Source organism: Enoplosus armatus, chromosome 13 (assembly GCF_043641665.1).
Source record: "Enoplosus armatus isolate fEnoArm2 chromosome 13, fEnoArm2.hap1, whole genome shotgun sequence".
NCBI lineage: Eukaryota > Metazoa > Chordata > Actinopteri > Centrarchiformes > Enoplosidae > Enoplosus > Enoplosus armatus.
Genome location: NC_092192.1, coordinates 17,112,564 through 17,134,037, shown reverse-complemented (window position 1 = coordinate 17,134,037; position 21,474 = coordinate 17,112,564). Strand labels below are relative to the sequence as shown.

The following is a 21,474-nucleotide window of genomic DNA, read 5'->3' as shown; positions in this document are numbered from 1 at the left end:
TGTGTTCCACATTAATATTCATGTGTGAAGCAAAGGGAAAAAAACAGAGAAAATAAGACATGAAATGCAGATTAGCCTCTTCTGAGGAGATATGCAAATAGCAAGCCACACACTTGAAGCTTTCCTTTGCACATGAGCACACAGTCCACATGCAAATAGACTGTATATGCTTCTATATTCAAATCTACCAACACGTCATTTAGATAGAGTTTAAAATTCATAAGTTCACAATCATCTAAGGATATCATTATAATTCTGTAAGGCCAAATATAGAAATAACCAGCGAGTTTCACATGTGTCTGGACTGTAATAAATCACATAAAGGTACTGTATTACAAGAGCAGACTAGCTTTAATTTAAGGGTATTTATGGCAGTATTCTATGAGGTAATACAGAGTAGACAGGTGGCTAATGGAGTCTGATGTGGAAAACCCTCCCAAAACTTCATAGTCACAGCATCAGAATCCTTTTTAGATATTAAAATGCACACATCCTGAGAATCACTCAACATCACAATATGAGTGTTACTCATTGGTGGTCATGGACAGATAACCTCCCAATCCCACATTTTCTCACATGCAACAAAAATCACCAGTTTAATGAGCATAGTCTTTGGCACCTTTGGCACCTCCATGAAGGTACTGAAAAGGATGTATTTATTTTATGCTTAAACCAATATGGCCAAAAAATCTCCTCAGTTCAAGACCATCTACGCTTTAAACCTGTAACAAGTAACAAAATATGCAATTAAAAGATCGAAATGGACTTCATAGTACTGAAATATTCTGCAGGATTCAACATTAAAAGGAGCTTTATTTTATACCGTAGACATCCAGTGGCAAGGTCGCAAAAGCTCTACGGAAAGCTCCTTCATAATGGCAAACAAATACATTCCCTTTGCGTTTCAAGAAACATGACACTAGTGGACAAAAGCACGACTGAGCCTCAAAAGAGCCAAAACAAAAGCAAATCCAGCATGCACTCCACTAAAAGATAAGAATAAATCAGGAATATGACATAAACCTTACCTTAATAAAATACTTCTCTCACTAGCTTTAAAAATGTCTTAATCATCTTTATTCACTTGAATTTCATATTCATGTAAAGGCTTTGATTCCACATATAATGTTATATATCTACTGTATATATACTTTTAGATCAGACTTTAAATCCATTTCTCAGAATTTCAGACATATCTACTATCACATCCAACAGCTTAGTTTAAATAGAAATTTATTTTCCAAAATGATTTTACTTTGATGTCAGCTATCATGACCGACCTAGCATCACTTTGTTCAAATGATGGATATCTGAACTCGGAACAAGAGCCACATGTAAACTTACAGCATGATGATTAATTGAAAATGGGTTAATCCTTCCCACCGTGCTGGTCCACATTAATGGGGAGGAGATAAGAACAGTCTTAATAGTTGGTCAGACCTTCTTGAAGAAGTGCAGCCAGAGCGGGCTTATCTAAATCCTCTTGGCAGAGCTATCTGAATAGTGAGAGGAGAGTGCAGAGGAGTGCTTAAAACTGCCTGAAAAGCAGCTCTTATAAGTAAAGTAGGGGCAGGAAGTTCTTCTGATAGCACTCAACTTCTGTATTGACTAACTTATTCAATATGTTGTGTTAAATGTAAAAGAAAAAGCACATATTAACCATAGAAGAAGCGTGATGTGCGCAATAGTAAGTAAAATATGATAAAAAGCCCAGGCTGAACGAGTCTTCTCTGTCCTCTGGAAGCAGCTGGCCTCTCTTGCTGGCTGAGAAGTGGTGGTAAAGTTGTGGGGAAAGAATCTTGTCCCTCCTGTTTGTTTGGTGTCACTGAAAGCACGAGGTGACCTGAGTTTGGGTTACGATGTGCTCTCTGCCAATGTGCCTTCGTTGTCGCTCTGCCTCATCGGCTGCCTGCTGGAGTCTCTGTCCGCCTCATCCTCTTCATCGGATCTGCCGAGACCCAGGTGTCTACGGCTCACAGGAGGGCTATAGGGGTCAACACACATACAGACACACCATTATATCATTACTTGGCTACTTACAGTAGAAACAAAACTAGAAGCGTGTAGAGAAGAAAAAGATGTGTTAAAAAACATGGCATGGGAAACCACGAGCAATTTAGGCTGCAAGATTACACTCTTCCGCAGGCAGTAAACAACACATCCCCTGAGGTGTGCATAGCATATGTGCACATTGTTATCATGGTGGCTTACTAAATTTAATTTTTAATTAGTATATGGGAAAATACATCAGAAATATTCTTGGTCCATGGTCCTAGATGAAACAGTGTTACCGGTATTTACCCACAAGAATTATTATAAGAAACTCTTGTCTTTTAACAACATAAACACCCTAAAAGCCACAAATATCTAGACAAATATTTACACTGACTGTGGCACAATGTTAACATATTAGTAAATAGTATGTGCAGTTAGTTAGCAAGGTAAATGTTAGGGTTCAGATCGTGCAAGGGATTAATTCAGCATTGATGAGCCCGATAACTCAAAGCTCAGCTGAGAAGAATGTTGTGTTCTGCATTATGCCTTGCCTCTACCCACCACACTCATTAAGGGTCATTTAAAACTGTGGCTTTACATCTTCAGACTATGTTGCCATGACAACACATGGCATGACAATCACACAAAGCCTTACTTGAATGGCAACTTAATTCACTGTAGAGATTTCATGCATCCAGCCTGCCACAAGCACTGCTCCTTACACACCGTGAGGACATGAACCAAAGAGCAACTGAAACACGACCTTTCAGCTCAATAACACCCACATATACACTATATTGCCAAAAGTATTCACTCACCCATCCAAATAATTGAAATCAGGTGTTCCAATCACTTCCATGGCCACAGGTGTATAAAATCATGCACCAAGGCATGTAGACTGTTTCTACAAACATTTGTGAAAGAATGGGTTGCTCTCAGGAACTCAGTGAATTCCAGTGAATTCCAGCGTGGTACTGTGACAGGATGCCACCTGTGCAAGTCCAATTGTGAAATTTCCTCGCTCCTAAATATTCCACAGTCAACTGTCAGTGGTATTATAACAAAGTGGAAGCGATTGGGAACGACAGCAACTCAGCCACGAAGTGGTAGGCCACGTAAAATGACGGAGCGGGGTCAGCGGATGCTGAGGCGCATAGTGCGCAGAGGTCGCCAACTTTCTGCAGAGTCAATCGCTACAGACCTCCAAACTTCATGTGGCCTTCAGATTAGCTCAAGAACAGTGCGTAGAGAGCTTCATGGAATGGGTTTCCATGGCCGAGCAGCTGCATCCAAGCCATACATCACCAAGTGCAATGCAAAGCGTCGGATGCAGTGGTGTAAAGCACGCCGCCACTGGACTCTAGACCAGTGGAGACGCGTTCTCTGGAGTGACGAATCGCGCTTCACCACCTAGCGATCTGATGGACGAGTCTGGGTTTGGCGGTTGCCAGGAGAACGGTACTTGTCTGACTGCATTGTGCCAAGTGTAAAGTTTGGTGGAGGGGGGATTATGGTGTGGGGTTGTTTTTCAGGAGTTGGGCTTGGCCCCTTAGTTCCAGTGAAAGGAACTCTGAATGCTTCAGCATACCAAGAGATTTTGGACAATTCCATGCTCCCAACTTTGTGGGAACAGTTTGGGGATGGCCCCTTCCTGTTCCAGCATGACTGTGCACCAGTGCACAAAGCAAGGTCCATAAAGACATGGATGAGAGAGTTTGGTGTGGATGAACTTGACTGGCCTGCACAGAGTCCTGACCTCAACCCGATAGAACACCTTTGGGATGAATTAGAGCGGAGACTGAGAGCCAGGCCTTCTCGTCCAACATCAGTGTGTGACCTCACAAATGCGCTTCTGGAAGAATGGTCAAAACTTCCCATAAACGCACTCCTAAACCTTGTGGAAAGCCTTCCCAGAAGAGTTGAAGCTGTTATAGCTGCAAAGGGTGGACCGACGTCATATTAAACCCTATGGATTAAGAATGGGATGTTCATATGCGAGTCAAGGCAGGTGAGCCAATACTTTTGGCAATTTAGTGTAGCAACCCGGAACAGCCTTTATGTGATTTACAACTATCCACAACCTAATACCCATGTATCCTTTTGGAAGGCTGCGGTAGCTCCTATGTGGTGTGCGCAAGATGTGTAAGTTAGTCAAGACAAGTGCTAAATATAGCAGGGGATATTAATGTTGTTGACATCAAAATGTACAATCTCCTACAATTAAAAAAATTAAGTGATAAACAGGTGCTGTTGTTAATTACTGTTCCAGGTGACTGTAAAATGTATAAATTATTTTGATTCTGTTGTTGTTGTTCCAACAATGTGATGCGAATGTTGCAGAAAACAAGCATCCAACAAAATAAGCAAGATGGTATGTGAGCAACACATACAAAAAAGATTTAATAACTTTAGGTTACTTGTGTAACTCTGGTTCTCTGAGTAGCATGATGTATCCCATAGTGAGTGATCAAAACGAGTGCTATGACTGAGAAGTAAAATGTCCTAATAATGAATTACAGGTGTGTTTGTCTACAGTGAAAGTGACACAGTCAATTTTGGGGTTTAGCTGTTGTTGCCTTGTACCCGTGAACTAGAGAGCAGCACTCTTGGCAAACTGGTAGCGTGGAAGCTTTATAGTGGTGTTACAAATAAAATATTGATCATTCTCAGACTGCTCAAAAGAAACAGTGACTCCAAACTAAAACACTGTTTTGAGTTGCAAACTGTCATTGAATACTATGTACTTGAAGCTTACTATTCACTAAAGTGAATAACCCAAGAGCCAGGGTTCAACTAGAGAGGCAAACATGTTCAAGGACAATTGAACAAAAAATAAAAAGAAAGACAAAAAAAACCTCAAGCCCGCTGTCTTGCTTTTTTTTTTTTTAAATCACACAGGAGGAAGAGATGCTCAAACTGTCAGTAAAATTACTCTTAAAATAAATAGGGTTTTGAAGCTTAGAGCTAGTCTTAGCGTTTTAATTGTGATGCAAAGTATTCACATCAAGTCATATCAATGTCGTGTCATAATGTTGTGTCACACCTCTTTAAACTCTTCTCAGTTAACATGTTAAAGCAAAGACTGGTGTAATTTTGTTTTTGCCTCATTGCCGACACATCTCTCTCAACGCTACGTACTTATCAGCATCAAACACAACATTAGGAGAAACACTCACATTTGCAGAGATGCAATCCATCTTTGCAAAATGGAAACAGGAAAGTAACACTGCTTTACAACAGTAGTGTGTCTGATGACTAGGATTTCAGTGCACTGCCTCTGATGATTGTGAGCGGGACAAATAAACGTTAAGGCAACAAAGAGAAAGGTAACCTTCAATGAACTGCAATGTTGGATTACCGCATACCTCTCAATAAAACGTATCTGCGGCTGCTTACAATGACATTCAGAAACAAAACCGAAGTGACAAGCTTGAGGTATAATTACAGTATACTGCAGTATATTGGTGATCTTTTTAAAGAAAGACAAATGTTGGCAGTAGGAAAGGAATTAAAAATGGTGGCATGCACTTATTGGCCAATGTAACTTTTGAAAAATGTAGCTAGGGCTGATCTAGTGCAATACAAGTCAACATTAGTGTATCACAAGAATTAATCACACAGTCAGAATAAATACAAAACATTCAACCACAGCAAACTAAGTTAGTACATTAAGAGAAAGATCCTGGATCAGTTTCAGTTATGCCAGACTCCTGTGTTATTTTCACACCAAGCATCACCTTCTACTGTTGGTATCAGTCACTGTCAGGCTTGTAGAGGTACTTCATCACCAAGTTGTCCATCTTCTTCTGCTTTTTCTTGGTTTCCTTCTTGCCAGATGGCCCATGACCTGCAGGCTCCTCCTCCTCCTCATCGTGATCAGATGGTTGTTTCGGGCCCCTTTTAACACTGCTGGAGCTGCGGTAGGAGATGGTCGAGTCGGAGGAAGAGGACTCAGACGACTTTGAGGAGGAAGAGGAATCCTCTGACTCACTTAGCTTCTTCTTAGATCTCTTCTTGGACTTCTTGCCCTTCTTCCCCCTTGAGCTCCTTCTGCTGTGACGATCGTCTGAGGAGGAGTCGTCTGACAGAGAGACTTTACTTTTTTTATCTTTACGACTGCGGGAGCTGCTGGTACTCAGGGTGCTGGAAGGTCGATTGCCATAGTCCAGAGCAGAGCCTGATGCAGAGCGAAGCAGGCTGGATGTGCTGCAGCCAAGCCCCTCGTCTTGTCCCTTCTTCCTATTGCCCTCACTTCCTGGCCCCTTCTTCTCATCCTCTTCCTCACCACTAGACTCATCAAGCTTGCTGCGCTTGAACTTAATGGGTTTAAAACTCAGCACCTCATTGATGGCAGCCTCCAAGTCAGGGTCCAAGTAGTTGCGGTGGGTGACTGACTTAATGTCAGATGAATCTGGCAGATTGCTGTCTGAGGACCGTGGTTGGGCTGGGGTAGAAAAGCTGCGACTGAGGGAGCGGGGACTGTAAGCTGAAGTTCCCCCCTCACTAAAAGCCACACTCTGGCCGCCGCCATCATCATCATCGTCATCATCATCCACATGCAGGCCGAATTCACTGAGACCACAGCTGCGGGCAATGGACAGGCGTGAGCTACTGCGTCTTTCATCTTTCCAAGAGGTGCTGCGATGCAATCGCGGGCTGGAGTGGCTCACGCTGCTGATAGTCGACTTATTGTCATCATCCATGTCCAACATACCCCTCCTGGTGGACATCCTGCTGGGAGCCACAGAGGACACCATGGAGTCCTTGTCAAATTCAGGGCTGCTGCGGGAAGTCCAGCGGGACTCCAGGCCCTTCCTGGCTCTGCTGGTGGCTTCAGAATATGCCTGGGAGATGACGGAGCCTTTGTCGTCAACGTCTTCCTGTGCCTTGCTCTTCTTCCAATCCTCCTGGAGGTCTCCAGGCTTAGACTTGGCTTTGCGAATGGAGGCGTGGTCTGGTGTGTCAGGCTGTTCTTTGAGAGTGCTAAACAGGGAGCTCTCGTCACCTGTCCCCCCAATGGAGTCTTTCAGGTTGGAACGCTTCCTGTAGCTTAAGGAACTCATGACAGACACAGATCTGTTCTGCTCTAACTCTTTTCCGTCTTTGCTTCCGTCATTCATCTTCTCCTTACCTTCTTTCACCTCTTTGACATCTGCATTTGCTGCATATCTAAAGGGTTACGTAATAAAATCAACACCAAAGACAACCGACAGAACACAAAAAGAAAAAATCAGAAACTCTGCATACTTAAAGTAGAAATCTAATCTTTAATTGTATGCTATATGCAATATATCAAACCTAACCTGATGGACGGTAACTGAGACTGAGACTAGATTTTGGTACCCTGACACGCGTCTTTGATGTCGGACTGTTACAAAATAAATCTGTCATTTTCATTTTGTCCTTGGGACCAGCCAAGAGTCAGGGAACATATACAATACCTCTGGCTATTGCTGTTATGTACAGTATACACTGTAGAAAGCGAGGCAATCAACCAGTAGACGATCTATCTAACTGTGGCAGAGGCGTCATTTAGCAGGCGTGCCAATTGGCCATGGGCCACTTCAATAAATGTGACAGCAGCCGCTTCCCCATTCTGCCTGCTGTCATTAGACAGATTACCGGGAGAGAGAGATGACACCTAATCACATGAAATACCCATCCTTCTGTTACAAACTGCCCCAGGTAATTGTGGGCCTTTTTAAGGCTGGGAATGAGGGTAGTTTCATTACTACGTTACCACAGGGATGTACATGGTTATCTGTCATGATGCAAGAGGATGTGAGCGCTAACCTGGTGCTCTTCAGACTTCCCTCATCTGACAAGGTCTTGGCGGAGCCTTTGTTCTTCGAGAGCCAGGACTTAACTCCATCCACACGGTCCTCCACCTCTGAATCTGTTTCTGTGTCATCCCCACTGAGGAGAAACAAAATCAGCTAGAGTCAGAGGAGCATCCGAGATTCCCAGCACCGCACACGAAAAACATTCCTCTTAACAAGTCATTTTCACTTGTTCAAGCGCAAAAAATAAAGTGAGATAAGTCCTCTTGTTTTAATACAAACCAACGTCTTTTAACAAATTTCCTAAAACCTCAGTCAGCATCTTGACACTTTAGAAATAAACTGCCTTAATGGAAAGACAAGGAATTCATTCTAAATGACTTGTTATATGAATATTTTATGCAGTGCGTGTATCACAAGAAACACACAGGCAAAATAATGGTTAGCTCACACAAATTAGAAGCTTTTTGTGAGTAATGTCACACTTCATTCATTCTCTTTTCAGCACAGGGATCAGTATGATGCAAGGCAATCCAGACAGGCTACAGGTAAGCATGATTATGTGATACAATAATATCAACATTTTCGAGATGTCGTTCAACAGAATGTCCAGCAGACGTAGATGAGTGAAGCAAATGCATTTTCTAGGCAGAATGTACTGTAGATGAAGCTGTTGGAGGCATAATTCACTTGTTTGGCTGGTTCTGGGCTGCTAGCATCTGTGTGGTGTGTCACCTGCTCCTGGTGATTGTTATTGGAGTGGAGCCATGAGACAGCCCAGTGGCCCTGCGCTTGACATAACAATCAATATACAGAGACCTGTGGATCCCGATGAAAAAGCTCGGTAGATCCCACCTGGATAAGGTCAATCCTCATTCATTACAAATCCGTGGTGAATTTTCTGAATTATGCATCCCATTGTCCTAGAAGGTTAATGTGACAGGAAGTGGTGAGGAAGAGGAGAGTAGAGTGGCATGTCGATACTGCTGTCGTGGTTGAAGCGTGATTAGGAAATGCATTCCGTGAAGAATTCTCTCTTTGTTTGAGGACACACTGCTTCCAGCTTCAGAGCTAGATACACTGTCCTCCTTGGCTACATGATGAGTGAAAACAAAATTTCAATTTCAAAGACAGTTATTTTTCAATTCCTCTAGATTTATAGCAGCCTTTGAGTTCCATCTTAACTACTATTTATTGTCTTACCTATAGTAACTTTCAAAGGGCCACGTGTCATCTATCTAAAATATTTGCCTTGTTTATCACCTTGTTGTAGATATATTTCATCCAGCGTCTACAGACAGCTGAATACCATTACAAATAATAAACAGTGATGCAGGTAACAGATCTTGATTCTTGGACAAGCTTATCTATCTGAGCCTTGGAACATGTTGCAAAATGTTGCAAAAAAACCCACAATATTCAAAGAGGCGTGAGACTGCTGAGCTCTATCATTTGTCCACATACCACATATCCATCTATGTAGGTGTCCCGGGGAGCAGCGTACCATTTCCTTTGTCATAAAGCTTTGTCACACATTCAGTCATGTTTCCTTTGAGAACAAAGTGTCCTCTCTCCTCCCTTTCTTTTTTTTGGTGGTCTGCCTAAAAGCCATTTTTTTACACAAGGTGGTGAGTGAGTGTTGTTGCTGGACTGAATGGTATTCAGGCTTTCAAGCTTTCTACGACCATTAACATATTTAACTTTCTCATCATCAACCTTACAGCCAGGGGGGAAGGTAATGATGATCCCAGAGACTAAATGGCTTGATTATATTATTTTCTACAGGAAAACCTGTTCATTTCAGAGTTTGAGAGGTGCTTCATGAGGCAGAAAGCAAAAATTGTGAGTCCAAGTTCAGCTATTACATGTCATCCCCTTATTTTCCCCTCCCTCTCTTCTCTCCGGCATGCTAAACACAACTGATAAAAGCCCACCCAAAAAAGATAATAGGTTCATTAACACTAGAAAGTTGATTACACATGCTGCCCATTTGTCATCCCTGTGATACTTTGACTCTTTAACATGATATATTACACAACAAAATACTGAAACAAGCCCTCAGCAAAATCGTCTCCCTCCATCCCCTCTCTCTAACACACACACACACACACACACACACACACACACACACACACGTGCGAAATAGAAGGTGGCTTGCAATTGAGTGCTGTGCAAATGGTGTCACAAACGATTTGTCCTTGGCCTCACACTACTGGCTAACCGGTCCTGAGGCTCGTAGATACAAACAAGCCCCAAGAATTTAAAAGTGAACATTAACAGCTTCTGACAATTGGCCTGCACTGGTTGTAAATCTTTGTCACAAATGCTTACACTCAGCATCAAATCTCGTATGGCTTTGGTTCTATCAGTTTAGCACTTGTGGTACCAACATCATATTTTTATGGTATCTGTTCAACATGAGGTCATCAAATATGGACAAAAAATAGCATAGGGCATCAATTTATGTTAATAAAAGTGTACACTACACATTCAAAACTCCATTCTTAAGGATAATTTGTACCTCAGGTGACAAAAAATCCTTTCCAGTCAAATCATACTGATGGAATCATTTATATAGTTTGCACTGCATAGTCCTACAATATAGGTAACCCCTATACTTAAATATAGCCTGCTGCTGTCTGTAAAGAGAAGCCCTGCTTGAAAAACCCTAATTTAACTTATATAATCTCCCCCTACAATAACAATAATCCAGCTATTGTAAACTCTGTTTTGAAGCACTGAGTACAAAACTATTGAATAGTAATGTAAATCATCTGGAAAATCCACTTCATAATTAGAAGAAAAATCCCCTCCTCCATTATTGTTCACCCATGCTGCTAATGCAATGATGTCGAAGGAGGGGAAAACGCAATTAAAAAAACATGGAAAATCATTGCTCTATTCCTTGTGTTGCACACAAAGAAAAGCAGAGCATGGATACACACGGGTTGACTGATGAAAAACGGATAACGAAAAACAAAGCGATGAAGAATGTGATGCCACGTCTGTGTGAAGAAGCAATCAGAGGTTTAAGCGGGAAATTGTGGACGGGCATATCCACTACAAACTGAAGACTACATTTCTTTAATACGCTCTGGTGAAGGTTTAAATTATTTAACATGCCACAAAAAAAATTCCTTTCACTGTATAAAAACTGAAAGAAAATGGGATTCAGTCAGTCAAAAGAACATATTTAACATTCATAATCAATCACTACACATTTTAAGAGCAAGACAAGGTGAACATTTCTGTTTAAAGTGAAATGTTTCACAACACTATGAAATGAGTTTGGATTAGTGGAGTGTTTGCATGCGAGGACACCAACAGCTGAGCTTTGGGTTAAAACACTGTGCCATCACTGTCCACTTGCTGACTGTGCAGCTATGGACTTATGCAGTCACAGTGTGCTGCAATCATTTCACTGTCACAGGCATTGCTCACACAATTAAGGTCTTCCTGAGCACATGTAAGTTACTCCCACCATGCTAAGTTGTGTAAAGAGTACAGTACAGATCATCTCTTCATGGCATACTTTGAAAATGTTTTTAACAAGAGATTTCACTGAAAGACAGAACACTTTTGCCAATTCTTAACCCTGCAAAAGTGTATATTTTGATAAATTAAACAGTGCCATATGTTTCCATTGCATTTAACTTGTCTCTAGAATGTCCTAGAAATAAAAGTAATTTGTTTATAATTAATAGTTTTTGTTAATATAGATATGTTTTCAGTAATCCTGAAGCACATCTATGTTAAATTGTTGATAATAATGAGACAAAAGATGAAAATAATCAGTAAATGAAATCAATTCATCTTAATTGAAATGATTTCTTCCAAACAACTAATATTGGAAATTTGCTTATATTATTATATCATAAAATGAGAATAATCTGCAGTGTATTCTCCATACAAACTCAGTGAGATATGTACTTGTTGCATGTGCTTTGGAAAAGCCCCAGAGGAACAGAAGACGGGTACAAATCAGTGGGGTTCAGTGCAAAACAACTTTAAATCTAGACCCAAACAAATGCATGATGGAGGTGTATGACTGTGCTGCAAATTTAGCAAAGGGTGGCGTCTGATACAAAAATATTCATGGAGACAATGATGCAGTATTACCTCAGGTCTATAACACTTTGCTGTTTTTCATTTGGGTCATATTTTCCAAAGCAGTGCGGCTGGCTTGAAGGAGAATGCTGGTGTCATTTAGAGGTGTAGTCTATTTACCATTCTAGTTTACATTTCCTCTAACACTCTGCAAAGTACCCTGTGCGCCATCACATTTTTCAAATAACTTTTTGTTGCTCTGAAGGTAGGAAAACAAGCCCTGAAATCTGCAATGAGGCCGTCTGTGTACAGACACCTCCAGACACTTGGCACAAAATAAAATGAAACAAAATGAAACACCAGGGCTGTCCTTTAGCTTTTATCAGAGATGTATAGCACAGACACAGCTTTCCATTCTATTTAGAATTACTTCTCCTCGCAGCGTTATTGCGAACAACACAAACAGAAAGGATAAGGAATACTGCATTATTCTCTCTTGTGGTTGAAATGAGGGAGAGAAAAAACAAAAAACTTGAAAACAACCATAATGACAGAAACAAAGGATGCATTTTCCATTCTCACGTTTTGTTCTTTCTTTTCTGATATTTTGTCACCATGTCTTGCAAACTGCCAGAAGTGTGGAACACACCAAAAGTGGAACAAGGGAAACAGAGAAACAGAGAAGGTGAGATACACAAACAAACAGCGCGAAAAGAGGACAAAAAGAGATAACAGCAAATATATAGTTTTACACTTACACACATAAAATAACTATCTATTGTAAAGCAGTGACTCTGCAAATCAACTCTCTTCTCAAACAGAGCTGGTGTGTGTAATGCCTTCCCTTTTAGAGGTCTGTATTACTGCAGTCAGTGTTTACCTCAGTGGGCTCAGAGCTAGCATAACCCTCAACCCCTCTGCAAGGAGGGAAGGAGTAACCAAACAGGGAAAACCAGCACCAAGACAAAAGATCAGAAGCAGTGAGCCAAATTAAACCATGTGAGAAGTATTTGGAGAAAAGACAAAGTGTAGTATGACTCACAGAATACAAAAGATGTTACAGAGAAATTGATGTAGGAAGACGTGGGAGATAGAGAAAGTTGTGATTGACAGGCCACTACAAAAAAAGAGCAGATCTCATTTGGTAAGTTTCTTGCAGCTTACGAAGATAACTTGTGCTGGTACTCAGGCCTCTAGCTACAATACAGTGTCCCCTGATTTACCAGTGAAGTAAAGGCAATTGTATCTTCCTTTGTGGAAGATTAAAGCTGTACTGTACCTGTTAATTAAGTCATCATTATCATCACTTTCCATCTCGTCCTCTATGGCAGCCTGCAGGTCACCTATCCTCTTGAAGGCCAGCTTAAGGTCCACTTGTAAGCTCTGATTTGCCGCCTCTAAGCTCTCGATGTCCATTTCCTGGTGAATGGATCACAGCAGAGAAGAAGCACGGTTACCTACTCTCGTGTGAACACCAGTAAATCATATCAAGTCTCTGAGCACCAAAAGCCTCACCAATTCGTGCTTCTTCCGGCTCGCCTCGGCCTCCTTCTTGGACAACTCTGCCGTTTCCTCTTTCATGTCCCTTATCTGCCTCTGCATGCGCTTATTCTGGTCCTTCTCCCTGTTTTCTGCAGCAATGCGTTGGTTTCTCTCCTCTGTCATCTTTTCGAGGTTCTCCTTCAGACGACCCACCAGGCTCTGGGGACGATTTGAGGTGAACTTGTTCTTACAAAGGTCACATGTGGACAAGTGAACAACTCTTGATAAATGGATAAAATTACCTCCTTTGTTCTGTATTTACACTAAAATGTTTGTCCCTAGTTTGTCTCTGTTTGCTTTTAACATTGATGACAACAGCATGAAGATCTAAAGTGGTGGTATTCAATAAGTTGTCCATTTCGGGCTAGGTGACTGAGTATCAATCGAGGACATACTGTAGATGAACTGTAACGTATGAAGTTATTAAAGAGGTAACCATTGTCTGATATCATAGCACATGAGTTGCAAGCTGCAAGTAAAAGTGTGAACCGTCAATGGCCCTCATGCAAGAACATTTTTCTATATTTATCCTGACCCTCTCTTACTTTTTTCTTTGAGGCTTGCTCATACGAGCATTCCAAGTCGAATTCACTAAACTATCTAAACGGGACAAACCTGTCGTGAATTGCTCGTTTCAGCCTGATGAGTGCCACCTGTTTATGAGGAGATGCACGTTCGTGAAATTTTATCATTAGCATAATCAACACCTCCCAAAATTGCCATATAAGGCTGCCTGTTCCCCGCTGTGTGTGGGTAAGTAAGGTATTAGAGGATCTGAGACACAAAACAATTTGAAAAGATTAATAGTACAGCCGTCAACGATGAATTTGTTTGTATGAGTGATTTTAGCACGAGGCCCATCAATTTTCATTCAAATTTATAATATTCACAGCCAAACAATAAACAATAAAGAAACAATAAAGCCTGTTATAAATTCAAGTTATAGTCAGAGACAGTTGAATGCTTGACTTGCATTTTGTAGTACATTTCAGCAGCAAATGCACACTTTTTTTGTATTCATATTGTAAATAGCAACATCAACTTCCTGTGGTCAAAAATTACTGACTGGACCTTTAAAGGACGTAAAAGCACAAAAGTTTTCAAAATATATGTATTATCTGCTGGTTGCTTCTCTTAACCAGCACCTCAAAGATATGGAACTACGCAAGGGACACCATGCCCTCACTTTAAATCATCTCTACGTCTTGATGAATAGAAAATGAAATGTTACATTCTGTTGCATTTAGAGGATTGTCTCACCTCCAGGCGTTTGATCTGTGTCCTCTCGTACTCCAGCTTGGTCTCCAGCTCACGGATCTTGGCCTCCTGACGGCACACAAGTGACTTCTCCACCATGGACTGTTCTTGGAACTCTAGCTGGCTCTGCAGCGAATGAAGCTGGAGGAGGTACACACACATAAATACATGTCAACACACACAGTCACTACCTGAGGAGCAGCGCTCACTGCACACCTCCTTCTTGACCTCTGCTTTTCCACTTCCTCTAAGTGAGGACTAGGGAACTTAAGAGGAAACACTGATGTTGTGTGTACGTATTAAAACTAAATGCATGTTCACTTTTTCACCCTCTCTGTGTAAATTTAATCCATCTTGGTACATATAAATATTGTGCATCCAGTCTGAATAATGAGCAGTAGATAAGCCCCCAATCTACCATACATGGTCAAAGGAAGAGCTTGTGGTTCAGGCCGAGGAACAGAGAGTCACAGTAATTTCACAGGCTTTGGGAAAGAGCTGAGCTTCATGCAAAGCACGTTTGTTCCATCTGAATCGTTTTCTCATGACTGATAAAAGGAAGAAAGATACGTCACAACAAAACCGGCCCAAAGGGCAGCATGGCACCTAATGAGGGACTTTGCATCAGAGACAAGGAGGATTTGGAGCTCTCCTTTGATATTACTAAAGAAGCCAAACTTCCCTCCTACTGGGGATGAGATAACCACTTCAAGGTCAGATGCTTTAGATGGCTATCACTGCCTTCTCTGGCAGGTTTTAACAATGCCTGACAGCCTGCTGTGTGTTTCTAGTGTAGTCAAAAATATTTTGATGGGTGGGCCTTACATATAATTGAGTGGACCAAAGCTTTGGCGTGTGTATAGCTTAATCTAATAGAAACAGGGTCTGCTGTTGGAGGGTGGCAAGAGCTCAGTTCTGTCCTTTGGAGAGATTATATTTGAAACACATTCTGTTCAAGGCAGATGGATTTATTTGTTTAGTCTACTGCATATCAACACTTAAAGGAAGACACTTTCTGAAAGTCCAGTTTCTCTGAGCCTGAGTTTGTGTAATGTGCAAATGCAAACACACACGAAACATTGCCACACACTAGCTAGACTCAGCTTTAATAGCCCAGAGGGAATTCAAATGCATCAACAAAGAAAATGGCCATGCATTAATACATGAAATGTTAGAGGTTATCCTCCACTCCATCAGAAAAACACTATTATTATAAAAGCACTAATACCAACATAGGCCTAAATCAGGTGTACGATCCACATTTATGCAGCACCTCAATCATTTAGCTGACAGCTCAAGCACAGTATGTAATTACTAAACCTATCAGCCCAGAAATAGGACACATCAGACGAGGATACTGTAGCTCCAAGTTAAGACAATCATACAACTCAAATACAAGTTAACCATTAAGTTTAGCATGTTAGCATGCAGATACACTATTTGCTCAAAAAAAGTATATATTTTATTTTATAACACTTTGACCTGATGACGGTGCTAGATGAAAAGTTAAGGGATCTCTTGTTACAGTTCATCCTGAGGGGAACATGAATGCACATGCCGTGGCAATCCAACCAATAGTCGTCAACCTCATGGTGGCACTAGAGGAAAAGTCAGGTGATCACCAAAGTCATTATGATTTATCCTCTGGGGACCATGAATGGCTGTACAAAATGTCATGTCAATCCGTCTCAATGTCATGTCTCATGTCAATAGTTGTTTCTAATAGTTTTTCACAATCTAGTCAGTTATGCAGTTTATAAGTACTTCATAACAACAGCACTGAACACAGCATAAACTCCATATGGGCACTGTACAGAGTTCATGAGTCAGCTGAGAGTCTGGGGTGTGATATCTTTATTATCAGAAATATTGATATTGATCAACGTGGGAATATTGTTCATGATCATATTTGTTTATAGCAAAAGGACCAAAAGCCCTCGGCAGCTTGAGAATCATGGATTCATGTTCTTTTCATTCAAGTATTGTGTTTTATGAACATATGCAGCAAATATTGTAAGTGGTGATCTAGCATCTAACCAACAGCAAAAGTAAAGTAGATTTGCACAGTGGTCAGTAGTGAGAATTTTCTGATATTTTAAAATCAAACGATGCATTGGCATTGAATGACAAACAAAACCACAAATGAAACAAGCTGCTGAGTTTATGTACATTCACTCCTTTAAATGTGAGTACTGAGAGGAGAAAGAACAATTTCTCTCCTTGACTCTAAATCTTCGCTGATTCCTACTATTTAAATGTTAATTGCATTGCAGTTTTGACAAGAAAGCTGCCACGGAAATGAAGCATTTTTTGGTCACAATAATCAGAGAAACTCTGTGAAAAGCTGGGATCTAATCAGAGAGAAGTGTTGAGGCAGCCATCAGGTTCCTGGCAGGCAGCTATAGTGCTTTTGAATACTTCCTTGTACCTTTTCTTGGATCTCCTGCTTCTCCTTTGTGGCCTCTTCCAGCTGGGCCTGCAGGTCACTGATCTGGCTCAAGTCCCTGGCAGACTAGTGCACACACACACACACACACACACACACACACAAATACATACAGACACACAAAGTCAAAAATCACAGAATTAAGGTATATGTATACGTGTGAGAGAGAGGAAGTGTGAGTGTCAATGTATGCTTCAATTATCTGTAAAATATATATATATATATATCTTTCAATGTAAATGGTTCATGAATGTAATATGTCCTTGCCAAATAATGTCATGTGATCTGCTGTAGAACAGATTGCATCTCCATGATTGCAGAGCACACACTGTGTTTAAAGGGGAATATGTCCTCTAAACCTCAAAGCCACTCTGCGTCAACATGCAGGAAAGAAGAGAATGTTAATGTCAGTGTTAAAGATGGTGTCCCACAATGTTCCAAACGCGATACAACTAAACAAACACAAATAATCAAAGGAGATACACTATTTTTGTGGTCAGTTCCACCAAGGTGTTAGGCAGGTTGGTTTACCTGTGCGACTGCAGCTTTGTGTTTCTTCATCAGCTCATTCATGTCCTCCTGATCCTCCTCCATGCGAGACTGCAGGTCATTCTTCTCTCTCTGCAGACGGCTGATCTGCTCCTCCAACTGAAAGACAAAAAGAAAAGGGAACACACACACTTTAGTATAGAATGACAGGATTTATTCATGAGCTATTGAATATTATAAATGATCATTAGCTGGCCAGGCCGTGGCAGTCCTGGAATGTCATCTAATGGCGATGAAACACAATCTGGACAGGGTTCTGGCTGGAGGATGAGACCAATTGGAGATAATCAATTGGCTCATTTGCGCAGGGAAAAGTGCAGCCAGTGCAGCATACTGGTGATGGCCTATTTAGAGTTCATCCTCTGTGTTCGGGGGGGGGGAGGACTCAGGTCTTCAATATGCAGTCTCTAATCTGAGACATTTACAAGACCTTCCCCTGCCATAAATGCAGCAATTAACAAGCAAAGCACAGGCACACATCACTCTGTGTGTCATCCCCAGAGACACAAACATCCCCAGTCTATGAGTCTGAAATGCAGGCGGTACTCTCATGAGACAGCCATTAATGAGCAGATGGAGGAAAAAAAACATTCGACAAAGCTTATTTATCCATTAGAGCAAAATGTTGAAATCAGATATATGCCAAAGGGCATTTATTATTCAAATATCCCACCATGGCTTGATGGTGTACGCACATTACTGTTAGAGCCCCGCTACATTTTGAAGAGCCCACCGTTAATTAAACATTGTTTGTTGTTTTTGGTTTTAATGTGCTCATCAAAAGTACGGTATAGGAACATTTACACAAACAACTTACCTTTTATAAGAGGTATATGGCTGGTATATTTCATTATCAATAAATGTGTGTTATGAACACACAAAAACGTATTGATTGGCATAACTTGAACACAATCAGTGCAGTTCCACTTTACATCCTATGTTTGCGCCCTCAGGACACATAGTTCAAAACTCACCGATATCTTAGCTTTGACCACGTCCTCCATTTGGATATGCAAGTCCTCTATTTCAATCTCCATGCTCTTCCGAGCCTTCACTGCTGCAGCGCAGGTGAACTCCGACTCCTCCAGCTGTGAGAAACAGGAGGAAGGAAAAGATACCGGGGAGGAGGTCAGGGACAAGCATTAGTAGGCCAAGATCAAGTATCTATCCTGGATATGTAGAGGAATGAGAATTTATCACAAAGTGTGTTTTTTTATTATCAGTATGTGTATACACTTCAAACCACCATCTGCTGAGACACAGTAAAGTGTCCAATAGCGTGACATACTTGATTCTTGAGCTGGGCAATCTCCCTCTTGCTGGGGGCATTACTCTTCAGGTGGTCCAGCATAATCTGTGCATCAGCCAGAAGGACTTTGGTTCTCTTCAAGTCTTTCTTTAGCTTCTTCTCCGTCTCCACATCCCTCTGACTCACCTGAACGACAAAACACACCTCTCTAGCCAATATTGTTACACATATTTTTCTGTCCTCCTTCAAAACCCATAGCACATCTCGAGAGTCAAAGGAAGGTTCTTTCCAATCAAAAGAAGTGGCACACACTTAACCGCGACCAGAGGCAGAGTGATGGAAGTACCTGGTCCTGGGCGTTCAGTAGCTTGGACTCCAGCTCTCGTCTCTCACGCAACACTTTCTGCTTGTCTTCGTACTCCTCCTCCAGCTGCACCTCCATCTGTTTCAGCTGCAGGACACACGAGCGTCAGGATGCACAAACAGATGATCAGTGATAAACAAAGTCAGACATAACACACCATCGACCATCCTGTTAGACATGGCTGCTCTCACACGTCAAAACCAAATGGATCCCCCCTGAGCAGATCTGCTGGCCTCTAGCTTTGAAAATAAAATATTTTCTTCATTTCATTCATTTATTTCATCATGTATGTACTGCGTTGGGTGGATGTAAGATTTTTAGCTAATGTTGTTCTTGTTAGTTCCCAATACATGATAATATGTGACAGGCAGCCTCTGCAGTGTATAGTTCATAGTCTAAATGTATCATTTATACTGTCTTCTGATGAAAACAGTATATACACATTCTGAAAACTAACATGAACTTGAAATAACCAATTCAAAAACTTAATAAGCTAGGCTATGCAAGAATCTCTAAGTACAATGAACTCCAACACACACTTGTGAATACAAATGTGTGTTTCTCAGTGCTGCCTTGACCAGGCCTGATTAACTGTTAGTTCAAGATGTATGCTGTATAGGAAAAAATGGCACCAACGTAATACTGAGAATGAGCAGCGCCTACCTTCTTACTGCAAGACCGCCTAATCTCCTCTACCTCTTCATCCTTACTCTCAATCTCTTTAGAGTGGGTCTGCCGCTGCCTCTCCATCTCCATCTCGAGCCGCAGCTTAGCCTAAGTGTATGATGAGGAAACACACACACACACATAAGACACATAAAATAAATGCACAAACACAGAATTGAAAAGCCACAAAAAGAAAAAAGAACAAGAATTTTTCGACCAGCTGTCAAAAAATGAGAGACAGATTTTTATCAAGTGTAAAATGTATGTAACATGATGATACTTTTGAAGGATATTATGGTAGAAGTGAGTTATATAACAGAGAATTACAGTTTAGAGTTTGAAACACTGAATAGCATGATATAAGCAGCAACAAATGTTTCTCCATACTGCTACAAAAAGAAAACACATCTGCGCCGCCTGTACCTGCTCCAGCATCTGGATGGTGCCAGCCTGTTCGTCCAGCTCCTCCTCCTGATCTTTGACCTTGGCCTCCAGGTCGCGAAGCTGCTTCTTGACCTTGGCCAGTGAGGCTTCATCCTTAGACTCCTGGGAGGACAGATCCTGTAGCTCGGCCTCCAGCTGCTGTACCTTCATATTTGCGGCGCACAATTCAACGTCCTTGTCCTGCAGGCGGAAGAGACACAGTAAAGCGCACATCTGGACCAGCCCAGTTATGTCAAACAGAGAGCAGAGAGACCAGACATGAAAGTCCCTGAGAGAGGACATCAGAGTACGTCTGAAGTATGCAGTGTAAAGTAGCTTACCTGCAGCTGCTGGCGGAGGTTAAACATCTCACCAGTCATTAAGTCTTTCTCTCGAGCCAGCTTCTCCCTCTGGCTCCTTTCTCTTTGTACCTCAGTCTGAGCCTGGTTCTGCTCCAGGTCAAATCTGGAAAACACACATACACGGATGCACGCACATGGATACACAGCCCAGCAAAATGTTCATGAGACAAGCATTCCATAGGGTTGAACAGTTGAGTATCATAGTGTGTGAAGGATCTGTAATTACACAAATGCCAATATGTGCCAGTTTGTAGAAGGCTGAAGGCTACAGGAGATGTTGTAGATAAAACTGGTACATCAAGTCATTGTCATTGAGCCTGCTAACACAATATCTAACCCTAATTCCTGTTACTTAGCAGATTTTTCTTATGAGGCTCTCCTCAACACAGAGCCCAACGTCAGTTCAGTGCTGCCTCTAATGTAGCCTCCACCGTTATCCCCTGCCATTAGCCATAAATTTACAATTGGGTTGTAATAATGTGCAAAATGTTTTCTTCAATTGTCTAGGGCAGAAACACTTATGGTTAGTGAACTTAACAGCTAAGTGTTTCATGCTGTCAGCTCGCTGTAATTCCCTGTTTTTCTCTCTGAAGCGCAGCTGAAAATAATTTCACCCACAGAGCATCTTCAATTAGCCACAGGGGAGAGATCACATTCTGCCACAGCGATAGCTTCTCAAGTGCTTAAAGTCTGAGTCATTTTCTCAGCTAATGCAATTCCACAGATTACAGACCATCTCAGTCACTATTCAAATTAAAGAAAACGTTTGTGTTCTGCCGGGTGGGTCAGAAAGC

General features: G+C 41.4%; 1 protein-coding gene across 1 annotated transcript in view; it reads right to left on the bottom strand.

Moving 5' to 3' along the window:
- Positions 1–5,747: 5,747 nt before the first annotated feature.
- LOC139294788 (unconventional myosin-XVIIIa-like) overlaps positions 5,748–21,474 on the bottom strand; it is a 55,184-nt gene continuing 39,457 nt past the window's right edge. The window contains exons 27-40 of the mRNA XM_070916713.1: positions 20,660–20,783; positions 20,319–20,519; positions 19,893–20,003; positions 19,212–19,316; positions 18,905–19,051; positions 18,591–18,704; positions 17,599–17,715; positions 17,050–17,133; positions 14,625–14,762; positions 13,338–13,523; positions 13,102–13,241; positions 12,405–12,449; positions 7,789–7,911; positions 5,748–7,164 (exon numbers count right to left, since the gene is read on the bottom strand). Coding sequence (XP_070772814.1) covers positions 5,748–7,164; positions 7,789–7,911; positions 12,405–12,449; positions 13,102–13,241; positions 13,338–13,523; positions 14,625–14,762; positions 17,050–17,133; positions 17,599–17,715; positions 18,591–18,704; positions 18,905–19,051; positions 19,212–19,316; positions 19,893–20,003; positions 20,319–20,519; positions 20,660–20,783 — 3,052 coding nt within the window. The remainder of the gene's footprint in view (positions 7,165–7,788; positions 7,912–12,404; positions 12,450–13,101; positions 13,242–13,337; positions 13,524–14,624; positions 14,763–17,049; positions 17,134–17,598; positions 17,716–18,590; positions 18,705–18,904; positions 19,052–19,211; positions 19,317–19,892; positions 20,004–20,318; positions 20,520–20,659; positions 20,784–21,474) is intronic.